General features: G+C 39.5%; 1 protein-coding gene across 1 annotated transcript; it reads left to right on the top strand.

The window, feature by feature from the left end:
• The first annotated feature begins 4,197 nt into the window (after nucleotides 1-4,197).
• Nucleotides 4,198-6,681, top strand: LOC145487059 (QRFP-like peptide receptor). Its single transcript, XM_081465767.1, has one exon. The coding sequence runs from the start codon at nucleotides 4,567-4,569 to the stop codon at nucleotides 5,533-5,535; it is 969 nt and encodes a 322-aa protein (XP_081321893.1). The 5' UTR covers nucleotides 4,198-4,566; the 3' UTR covers nucleotides 5,536-6,681.
• Nucleotides 6,682-11,412: the final 4,731 nt, after the last annotated feature.

Raw genomic sequence — 11,412 nt, 5'->3', positions numbered from 1 at the left:
TATTTACCTCCCCTTCTCCTCAACCTTTCTTCCTTGTAACTTCCATTACTTGCCCCCCCCCCCCCCCTCTCTCTCTCTCTCTCTCTTCTCTTACTCTCACTGATAAGACCGCGATCAATAAAGATTTCGGGTTGACCCTGATGTGGCTAAAGCTCTTTGCTGTACAAAGCAAGCACAACATTATCACCATAGTGCAAACGGCCTTCTGTTACGGGGCTAACTGACGTCCGGTCTATGCATCTCAGGGCCGCTTTATGTACGATAATAGACGACGCTTGCTAGCAAATCGTTAGAATTGCACCTTCATTGGACTTAATGATATCCTCAGGCAGACTTCCTTTAGACAGCAGTATACAACGCTAATCGGTGGGCTGCTCCTCGGAGTCACCGCGCGAACTGAAATTCAGGCGAGTGTAGCCTGGACTAAATTGAATTGAACACCAATTGAAAAGGGGAGGGGAGGGGGGTAGCCATAAATAACCAAAAAATAAAGAACTAAATGGCATTTGTAGCAAGAACTTCTCTACATTTCATTTCAGGTAAGCATTACAAACCGCGGCCATTAGGAAAGCAAAAAAAAAAAAAATTCACAAGGTACATGAATAAAGGGATTCAAATCTGCGGGTATGTTTTTGGAAAAACAGTCAGATATACATGTCACTATAAAAGGCCAAGTGATGTGGGCAACATTTTCTTTCGGCGTTATTGACGCGTAAAGTATCACGACCTATGTTACGGCAGCGTGTTGCGTGGATTAGACAGGAGTTCACCTTTTAGTAACATGGTGCTACAACTTGCAGCTTGGTTGATTATACGCATAATAACACTTTCCACCTTGCATTGTAACAATGTCCCGCGACGTAAGTTGCACTCGGAAAATAGCACTCGGAATACCCTGCAGTCTATCGCATGCCTAATTTTGGCAGAGTTTCGACGGTAACACTACCAAAGTATGATTTCACACCTGGTCCACGTTTAACCGAATTTAGGCAAAACGTTAACTGTAAGCCTAAATATCCGCCGCCACTCTTCTAATATTCAGTCGCGAGATCTCGCAGTAGTCACAAATCGATTGCAACCAGAGAACAGATCTAGATGATCAACAGCCGTAACGAATGTAATTTGAAAAAAACAAACAAACAAACAAACAAGCAAACAAACAAACCCGACGTTTCTAGGGTTAGCTCTTCCTTGAAGTATGGTATTTGCTCCATAATGTGTTACTTACTCACTGACCAAATACGCCACATTTTTCAAAACGTATAGACCTTTTTAGCTTAAGCGGTTTGTTTTCCCATTACAAACTATATGATATTCTCTAGAGAATTGCTCTTTTATAGATCCATCTAAAAATTAGTCATTGACATACACGCGACTATTTGAAAATTTGAAAGCAAGAATTCTCAAGAGCATCATTATCACATGGTCTGAAATAGAGTAACAAACTGCCCAAGCTAAAGAGGTCCATTATGTTACAACCGGAGGAGGTGGCTGAAGTTCATGATAGGATAGGCCCTTTGCAGCTGGGGTCACATGACCAAATTTTTCCTAAAAAACTTTTGCATTATGGGCTTTAACTTAAAGAATGCCAGAAATGGAAAAAGCGCATCGAAAATACCAAAATGGCCCAGTTTGAGGCCCCAGGAATTAACGAGTTAGTTTATACCACAGATTGAATTTTCGAAAAATTTAGAGGATTTGTATGGAAAATGTTGCTGGAGAGCTCTCCAACAACTTTTTCCATACAAATCTTCTTATTCTTTCAAAACTTCAGACCGTCATAAAATCTCATTCTCTGATGATGGGGGCCTCAAACTTAGCCATTTTGATATTTTCGACATGCAAATTTCCATTTCTGGCATTTGCTAAGTTATAGCCCATAATTTTACGAAAAGTAGGTCACGTGATGGCTTAGCTGCAAAAGGCCTATAATGGGACTGTAAAAACCCGCATAAGAACCTAGTGATTCAACAACCTGCAGGCTGAAATTTGGCATTTAAATACCCAAAAATATAAGGAACCTGTTCAGCTTGGCAAAGAAAGATAGGTTCTTATACAAATTCTAAATTCTGGATATTAATCATAATTAATTGTGTGGGAAACTTCTGACGAAAATGTTATTGCGTAAATCTTTTCTTTGATTCTCATTTTTTTGAGGGGGGAGGATTTTTACTAGAAATATGTTTTTTTTATAAAGTTACAGTGCAATATAGACGATCTAAAAGAATATATAGAAATGTGCTAAACCGTCATGTATTAGTAGTACAATAATTCTGCTAATGATTATACAACGACAACCTCTGAAAAATAAGAACCGATTAAGAACCTAATCAGCCTGAACTGTGAAAAACTACCCTAAAATACAAGAACCTGTTCAGCCTGACCTTGTGAAAACTCTAGGATCTTATATGCGGGTTTTGCCGTATTTCATATTTGCTACGTTAAGGACCATTACGCGAGCTTTTACCCGCTCTATGCGCTAATGTTGCACATAGAGTTGTCGGTTCACAAGGAACGCACATTTAGAAAATTTTCTTACTTTCTTTTATTTCCAGTGCCTCATGGAAAACGATAGCGAATTGTATACCTCGACTGTGCTCTGTTCTGTTCTGTTGTAAAGCACGCAGAAAGCGGTAGAGCACGAAAGAAGCGTAGGGCAAAACAACAGACGTAGTCGAGTGTTTTTCCTTCCTTTTAGTGCTTTACCGCTTCCTAAGTGCTTTAAAACAGAACAGAGCACAGTCGAGGCTTCTTTATTTGTTTCATGATAAAAAATCCACGCATTCGGCTGAATTTTCAAACCAAACTTTATTTCCAATCGAGTAGAAGTGGCGTCAGCCGCGCTCTGTTCTCTGATAAACACGCTAAAATAAGCCAATGACAATCCTTGTTAGAATTGTTCAAATAGCTTGATTGGCTGGCAGCTGTCAATCACAAACTGGACTTCAGCTAAAGCTTTCAGTTTCGAGTGGCTTTCGAGAGAAGAACGATGCCTTCAAAGTCAGTTCGTTTTTTTAGAAGTTTAATCAGGATCTAAAGGCAGGTAATGGTTTCTAGTCCAGAGGAATCCGGCCGCATTGTGGCTTGTCTTTTCCAACGGTGAATTACGAAACAAGGAGCTCAAAGCTTGCGGACGAAAATGCGAAATGCTGAGTTGTATTTAAAATGAGCTACAGTTAAGCTTATTTACGACTTGCAGCCGCTTGCAGCATGAAGATTGCCCGAAATAGCATCAGAGTTAGAAAGACTAGACTGCTCCCACTAGTTATACTCCGAGCACAGGACAGAATATCAGAGCAAGCTTTCAACTGATCACTGGTCTGGCAAGCGATGATACAAAATTGTTGAGATGAGATGACCGGAGATCGCTAGTGAGAAAATGAGCGTTACTATACTGCATGTAAGTGTTGTTTGAGCATATAAAGCATTCGCTAGGTTAAGAATTTGTCTATTTCGCTACGTGTTTTGTCGGAATCTAGCAAAACTTGTTATTATTTTTTTTTTTCCACTGGTCTCAGCGTGTCGATCGATAAGTACTTATAGCGGATCGATCGTGTTTTCACTATGTGAAAGAGGCGAACTACTTTATGTAAGAACCCCTGACGAGTACATAGGTTATTAATTATTTTTAGTGCCAGCGGTTTTCCAGTTATAATTAAATTTCAACCTGCAACCTGCACCCTGCGAGAGACAGTTACAGCCTAATGCGCCTCATGGCATGAAGAGAAATAACTAACCTGCACCCTGCAACCTGCAAAAAAGACCTGCCGTCCTTCGAGCGGCTGTTTCTTCAATTTCAAGAGTTCAATTCACGATCAAGCGAGTCGAGCGATCGAGCAAAACTGAAACCAGGGAACATAAATTAAATAATTCATCGCTGGTTGCCAATATTTGATAAAACTTCCGTTATTAAAGTTCAGAAAAACTATTATGTTTAAAGTTTTTGGAACAGAAGGATTCCGTATGCAAGACTTATAACAGAAATTTGTTAAAAATCTCATGTACAAGTTTTGCTGGCCAACAACATTTAAATAGCTTTCGACGCCAGTGCTGAATTTTATTGTCGCCAAATCGCTGAAAAGTTCTCTCTAAAATTCCCGCTATACATTAATGACCTCGAAAGGTTCATCCAGACCAGTTTGTTGTTTTTTGGTCCGTCTCCGAGTGCCGAGTGTCTTAATTTGTTCAACCAGCCGATTCAACTTCTGTTCGCTTGAATTCGCATATTTCTTAGGTGGAGGCCTGGCAAAAAACTTAAGCTCGAAATTTGGTTGTTCACAAGAAAAATCTTCCCCATCTCCGGAAGGATTATTAGACTTTTCCATATTTTAGGAGAAGAAAAATAGAAATTATCTTTTACAAAGTGTCAACATCGATAAACAACATTGCCGAAAGTACAAATAAACGAACTGACGTGAACGTGCAACCCACGGACAAATGGGTCGAGCGTATTAGCCAATCAGAACGCGCGCCTCGCTAAGGCTATGTTATAACATGTAAATAGAGTGACTTTACTAAGTGAGCAGAATTAGGTACATCCGGAGCGGAAAAAGAAACCGAACGGCGATGTCGGACAGTGTAAATTCAACTATGAATGGAGCAAAGCCATCTAACTGCTTCAATCCAATAGCAGAAAAAATTGGAATGACCTTTGCTTACTGCCTGATTTTCATTGTTTCTTTGGCTGGGAACGCCACCATCGGAATAATTGTCTACAAGACGCAAACCATGAGAAAACCTATCAACTTTTTCATTGTAAACATGGCCATGTCCGATCTGCTGGTTCCGATGATTTGGATCCCTACGGGAATACAAAAGCTCTGTATAGACTCCTCCTGGCTGATCGGTGGTCCTCTTGGCCAGGCCTTATGCAAGCTGGTTTCCTTCTTCAAAGATGTTTCCGTTCTTGTGTCTATTCAGAGCCTGGTTCTGATAGCAGTGGATCGATTTGGTGCTGTGGTATATCCTCTCCGTTCTCCACTCATCAGTTCAAAGACGTGCCCGTTATTCATTATCGCATCTTGGATCGTCGCGATAGCTGTTAACTCCCCAAAGCTCTTAGTTTACAAACTTGTTAAATATCCAGAAAAACTGGTTTGTAAGCGGCGTTGGAATGAAGTGTTTGGAGAGTCCTCATCTCATGAGAATTACCTCTTGTCTTTTACGGTTGTATTCATGTTTATCCCGTTGGTGTTGATAGCCGTACTTTACATTATCATCTATCTAAAGCTCAAGTCACAGAAGATCCCAGGCGAGCAATCAGCCAACGCTGGACAACAACGCCAACAAAGGGAGCGAAACGTGTTAAAGATGGCCATTGCTATAGTGTTAGGGTTTGCAATGTGCTGGCTTCCTCTCGCTATCTGGATTATTCTCGTCTCGTTTACGGACACCATCATATGGTCGAATTGTGCCTTCCGATATTTTTTTTATATTGTCAATTTCATGGCTCTGGTAAATTGTGCCATAAATCCTTGTATCTGTTTTATTTTCAGCGGAAATTATCGTAAAGAGCTTAAGGCTCTCGTTAAATAAATTATTTTGACTTCCGCCGTAGCTGATGATGCTTATGTACAGTGGTGATTTTCATTCGACCTAAAACTCGTAACAACCTAAATTCAAAACTGCTTTTTATTTGACTAAATGTAAACTATGGCTGAAAGAAACTTTGCAGAACGGCTTTAAACCTTTCTTTGGACACTGACTTTGCCATCCTTTTGTAGTTATTCTGCACGCTCGATTTGTAATTTCTTAACTTCATGGGACATTTTCAGCCGTCTTAAGCCGCGCAAATAATATTTATTTCAATACCGCTTTTTGTGTGGCTCAATATGCGGTTGATAAACCTCCATATTCAAGAAAACCCCCGGTGTTTTATTCTCTGCTGAGCTTATTATATATTTGTTTGCCACCTGTTTCTGAAGCCACCTGTTTTTTGATCGCTCATTGTTTTTGCTTCATTAGTAGGACTCAGTCGGGAGATATTTCCTAACAGGAGTTGAGGTCCATAAGGTCCGAGAGGCGCAAAACCGCATATAACCGGAGGGTCGCTGAGAATAAACTAAATGTCCCATTGCCGCGCGCAAACTACATTACAATCGAAGGAAACTTATAAAGAAGTCGTGGATACATTGCTTACAAAATGAAGAGGACTCCTTTGATCAGCTACTATATGCTTGACCGGGTTTTCAAAATAACACGGTCATGAAAAAAGTCAAAATAATTCTGCCCTTGAAGCACAATATATTCAGGATTTTGTTTATTACAATTTAAACGTTTATCCCACTCCTAACACCTCTGTGGTCTTTACAAATTTCCCGGAACACCTTGACCTCCGGGATGTTTGCGTTACCGTAGATAAATTTGTTTATATCCAGCTTTGTAACTACGTTTCTTATTGTTTGTCACAAGAAAGTTATGGTTGGATACTATGGACTTATAAGTTGTCCTACTTATGTTTCCAATTGTTTTGTTTTGGTTTGTTTTGTTATGATTGATTCATAATTTTGCTGATATAGTGCTAGCCCGAGAGTGCTAGGAGGTTCTTTCATAGTTTTACTCATAATATTCACTCACAAATTAAGGCTCGCTATCTGGCCAGCTGGAAGTTATAAACTCCCTTTGAGCTTAGGGGATTGACGAGCTAGTGTCTCAGGAAGTTCAAAAAGACTCTTCGCAGTCAATATCCACACACATTGCATCTCTTCTCGTGGATAAATTAGCAATGAATGTCTAAAATGCTATACTTCCCGTCTGATAAAACTGCACCTTGAGTCAACTATAGGGAGTTCCCTCAGCTTGATACAAAACAAAATAAAAAGGGTATTGCAGATTGTAATGTGGACAGTAAAAATAACAATGGTTTTCTTTCTTGGAAACGGAAATCACAGTATTTTATCCCTATCTTGGCAATTGTTTTTGTTCATTTCACTAGCACTGCAGAAATATTCAAAACGATTGTTGACAGGTACAATTGATATTTATTTCAAGTTTTGATTCCAATTGTTTACATATCTCGTTTCTAGAAGAAAAATGAACTCATACGTACATCACCAGCCACTATGCCTGCTTGACATGGCTTGTGTTTGGCATGATTGGAGAGTAAATCTCTCTCGCAAAAAGTAGATCTACGCAGACTCTTGGATGCTAATTTGTCTAATATCCGTCACTTAAATTTTAGGGCATATTAACTCGATCGTGGATGTTGACTTGTATACCATTCATGAAGAAATTTTCACTCTGGTCGAACTGCATAGAATGACGAAATTTATTGTGAAGAGCAACATAATTAAAAGATAAAGCAATTTGAATTTTTTACTTGAAGTAAGCTTATTCTAAAATACAAATTAAATCACGGGTTTCCAATTTAAGATAGGAGCACCGCCAGAATTTCAATATGTACATAAAAAATATTACAATACAGAAACAGGCTACCTTACGCTTACCTTGAACTCTACAAGGAGTGAAAGCGAATGGAAAAGCATCAAATTCCCTAACCAAGAAAAAGCTATGACCCTATTAATTACCCACGTCTAGTTTCCTGACTTTTCCTGACTTGTATCAATTCTTTGACCCTGCCGGCCGCGCTGTTCTGACCGATACACGACCACAGTCATAAATACCTCTCTCAGCTTTCATCTACGTGTGAGAGAAGCCAACAGGCAAAATACTACATATTTACAAAAGCGAAACTCATGAACCGCCAAAATGGCCACTCTCAACTTTGGAGGTCTTCGAGAAACTCGTGCCCAGGTTCTCCGTGTTATCGGCCAAAAGTTTACATCTGAGTGAGTGACACATTTGCATATTATGCCCCATAACAATAGTCGTTTCTACGATTCGCTCTTCACAACTAAAAATAGCTTTAGCTATAGTGGCACCATTCCTTGCGACTTTAGGGAGGCAGTGTCCATGAGGCAGTTTAAACGCCTACTCAAAGGAGATTTTCTTTAATTATCATTAATTATTTGATTATTTGATTATTTTTATTATATTATACATTAGGAATTAAATTTGACCCTGAATACATTACTACACTCGGGCTACTTACCGCTATTTAGGCTCCAAAAGGAAGCTTAAAATTCCACCCTAATTTCCAATCCGTTCATGCAATTACCCTTGATATGCTTGAAAACGGCAATAAACAAATGAATAACCAGTAAGACCCACAGTTATCATCACCTTGTACTTGTTGCCTTAGCCAAATCTGAAGCTTCGTCTGCCATTTCTAGCGTCTCCAACTGTAAGAAAAAAAACGAAAACTTGAACTACAGAAAGCAAAAATCACCTCATGTTATCTCCTAAGGTAATTGAAAAGATAATCCACACTTTGTCTGAAACTGAAGAAGACATCTTGTAGTAATAAACAACTAGGTGACAGGCCAAATCCTCAACCTTAACGTAGCAGAAAAGCTCCGAATGCACGGGTCAAGAAGCTGTTCAAAGAAGTAACCCTTTCCATCATCCATGGAGTCCAGAAATAAAGAAATACTTCAGTTTATCCCGTTGATATTACACCACTACACACACACATACACACAAAAAAATGCTCGAATGGAATATTACACCGTGATGACTGCAATCTAGCTCACACTGAAATAAACATCCACATTACTTCGTAGTGGAGTTCCTGCCCACAGGTTTACAATTGAATTTTTATCCCCGCTCCTTCAAAATGTCCAAAATTTAGATGTGGGGCTTGCTGCCATCCTCCCCTGTTTTACACACTAAATTATTTATTTTTTGATCAGTGTTTGTCATAGGAAATAGTTTTCGTGGTTTGCATAGTCTGAAAAGTATAACCAACACAGCTGAACTGGCCAGAAAGGAGATTTACGACCGAAACCGAAGATATCAACAAAAAGCAACTTCATGCTACAGTAGCCACCAAATATATTGTGTAAACAAATTGACAGTTTTCTTGCAGACAAACCAAAATCTGCTAGAGTCTAACTCTAATTTAGGGGACTGGGTCGAGCATGGCGAGAGGGTAGACGTGTTCTTGCTAGCTCCGTTATAAAAGTTTGTATATGGCCTTAGTTACATGGCACAGAAGGTAGAAAAGTTTAATCGAAAGACCCATATAGAAAGAACTGGACCGGCTTGGAGAAGTGAGTCAATATCGTCTGAAGAAGATTCTCTTTCCCCGCTGGAAAAGAAAATCAAATCAAAAGACCACACGGAGTCGGAGTCGGGAAGCGAAACCGATGATGTTGTGGCGACGCTTGAGTTGGTTTAAAAAGTAATGCCCAAGATTGAATTAGTTTTAGAGAAACTTGATAAGATGGAAAAGAAACTGGACAATCTTGAAAGCTACGTGAAAGTTGTCGACGGAAAAGTTAATCGACTGCAAGAGAAGGTCGAACGCTTTGAATCGTTTAGTGAAGACGCCGCATCATCATTAAAGGATCAGCGTTCTTTAAGCGTTCAAAGCCGGATAAACTGTACATTGAGGGAAACCGAGTTTATTAATTTCACCAAGCTTAAAAATATTTAATTTTTTTTTTTTTTTCACGAACATGTAACGGCATACATTATTTTTCGTTTTATTTGCTAAAACGGAGCTGCATGTTTGGATTCTACAATTAACATTATACGTGCAATACTCATTTCATTAGTAGCAGGAGCCATAATCGGGGACGGAGACCGTAAGCGCGCGCCATTTCTAGTATTGGGGTTGTCCCCATGATATGGGACCATTTTTCTATTTTTAGAACAAATTGCGCCATCGCCTGCGGCACACGCGCGTACATTCTGCGAGGATTTTCGCGGATGTCGCGCGGGGGAAATGGCGTCTGAAATTCCCGAACTTTTTCATGTTTTTGGCCCACAACTCAACGCGTTTACGTCTGTTGGAATTTTTCTTAAATATTTTCGTCGTTAGCTGCTCCGGTTGGAGTGAAGTAAGACAGTGTCGAATTTAGGTATGTTCTGTTTTAAGCTTATATATATCGCTGACCAAGTTGTGTTCCGATGCTTCTTTTACATGAGCTGTACATTACTCCACTGTAAATTTCACATATGTTGAAGATTAACGGGTTTTCCATGACACAGCAAAACACTAGCTGGATATATTTAGATATAGCAGAGTTTCAGGACTTCATAGTTTCCTAGCTCCTCTTGCCACACGCTTGCGAGGAATTTGTCAGTCTATCACGACCGAAAAGTAAAACAAAATAATTGCTAGTTTGAGTTTCGCTTGAATTGTAAGCAACGCGTGATGTCTTATTAAGGCCCAATAACTTTACGTCCGTAGATACTGCTCAGTTTTATTCGTGTAAAAATCCACTAAATTCTCTGTTGTCGATGAATAAGAGAGCCCGCCGATGCGTGTTTTTGTACAGTCAGTAAAACATGACTAATTGTACTTCCGCCGCACTTTCGTGTGAAAGCGTACATCGAACTCAAACAATAACTCTGTAGTTTTTAAATATGTTTAAGATTGATAAATGTTTGAGAGCATATTAAAAGCTAAGCTGAAAATATGTGAATAAAGCAGAAATAATCAGCAAATTTACTATGACGCTCTCTTTAATCGACTTGGAATAACGATTTCGATTTTGTTGATCGAGCTATCAAAACTCCTTGTCTATTTTCATTTTCGCAATGTAAAACTTCACTATGCTTATGTTGAAGAAACACTCATGATGTTAGTAGCCTTTTTCGCGTTCGTGAAATTTGTTACAGCATCTCAGCACAAAAGATAACGAAAGAAATCTTTGTCAAGATTTGTTGACAATTGAAAACACCGACTCGGACTTGAAAGTGCGCGAGCTGCATTATGGAAATGAGCGAATTGTACGCGTCAGACTTTCCTTTCAAAAACTTTTGCAAACTCTCCAAACAAGCAGAAACAATAAGAAACCGTCAAAACAGGTTTTGGTTATGATGAACCATTGTCTGAGAAACTCACAAATTAACTCGATACCAGAGTAGAGAGTTTTTCTTGCTATATTGTTAAAGCAGAACAAACGCAAAAACATTCGCGTAAACTTACAACTAGCGTGAGCAGATCTTATTATTCATTCTCAGCGCGAGATTGAAGTCTTGTTTTCGAGCCTGAAAAACCCACCTTTTCCGTTAGCTCAGAGCATAAAACTACATATAAGCGCCCTGGTTCGTATTCCCTGCCTTATTCCCTGCCATCGCTGTGAAAAATACGCAAGAGAATCTCTCAACTCTCACCATTTGATCACGCAACGTGACAACATCCACGCGAGATCCCCCGACATGTGCGTGAATCCGCGCGGATATATGACGTCAGGATGGCGCAATTTGTTCTAAAAATAGAAAAATTGTCCCATATCATAGGTGCGCGCGAATCCCGAGACTTACGGTCTCCGTCCCCGATTATGGCTCCTGATTAGTAGCACAATTAACAGCCTTCATCGCTGGCTACTGTTTTATTTATAT

Source organism: Orbicella franksi, chromosome 5 (assembly GCF_964199315.1).
Source record: "Orbicella franksi chromosome 5, jaOrbFran1.1, whole genome shotgun sequence".
NCBI classification, from domain to species: Eukaryota; Metazoa; Cnidaria; class Anthozoa; order Scleractinia; family Merulinidae; genus Orbicella; species Orbicella franksi.
The sequence above is the reverse complement of the archived record's forward strand: the minus strand, read 5'-3'. Positions and strand labels throughout refer to the sequence as shown.

Coding starts and splice junctions, on each gene's coding strand:
- LOC145487059 (XM_081465767.1), top strand. CDS start 4,567: ATGTCGGACAGTGTAAATTCAACTATGAATGGAGCAAAGCCATCTAAC.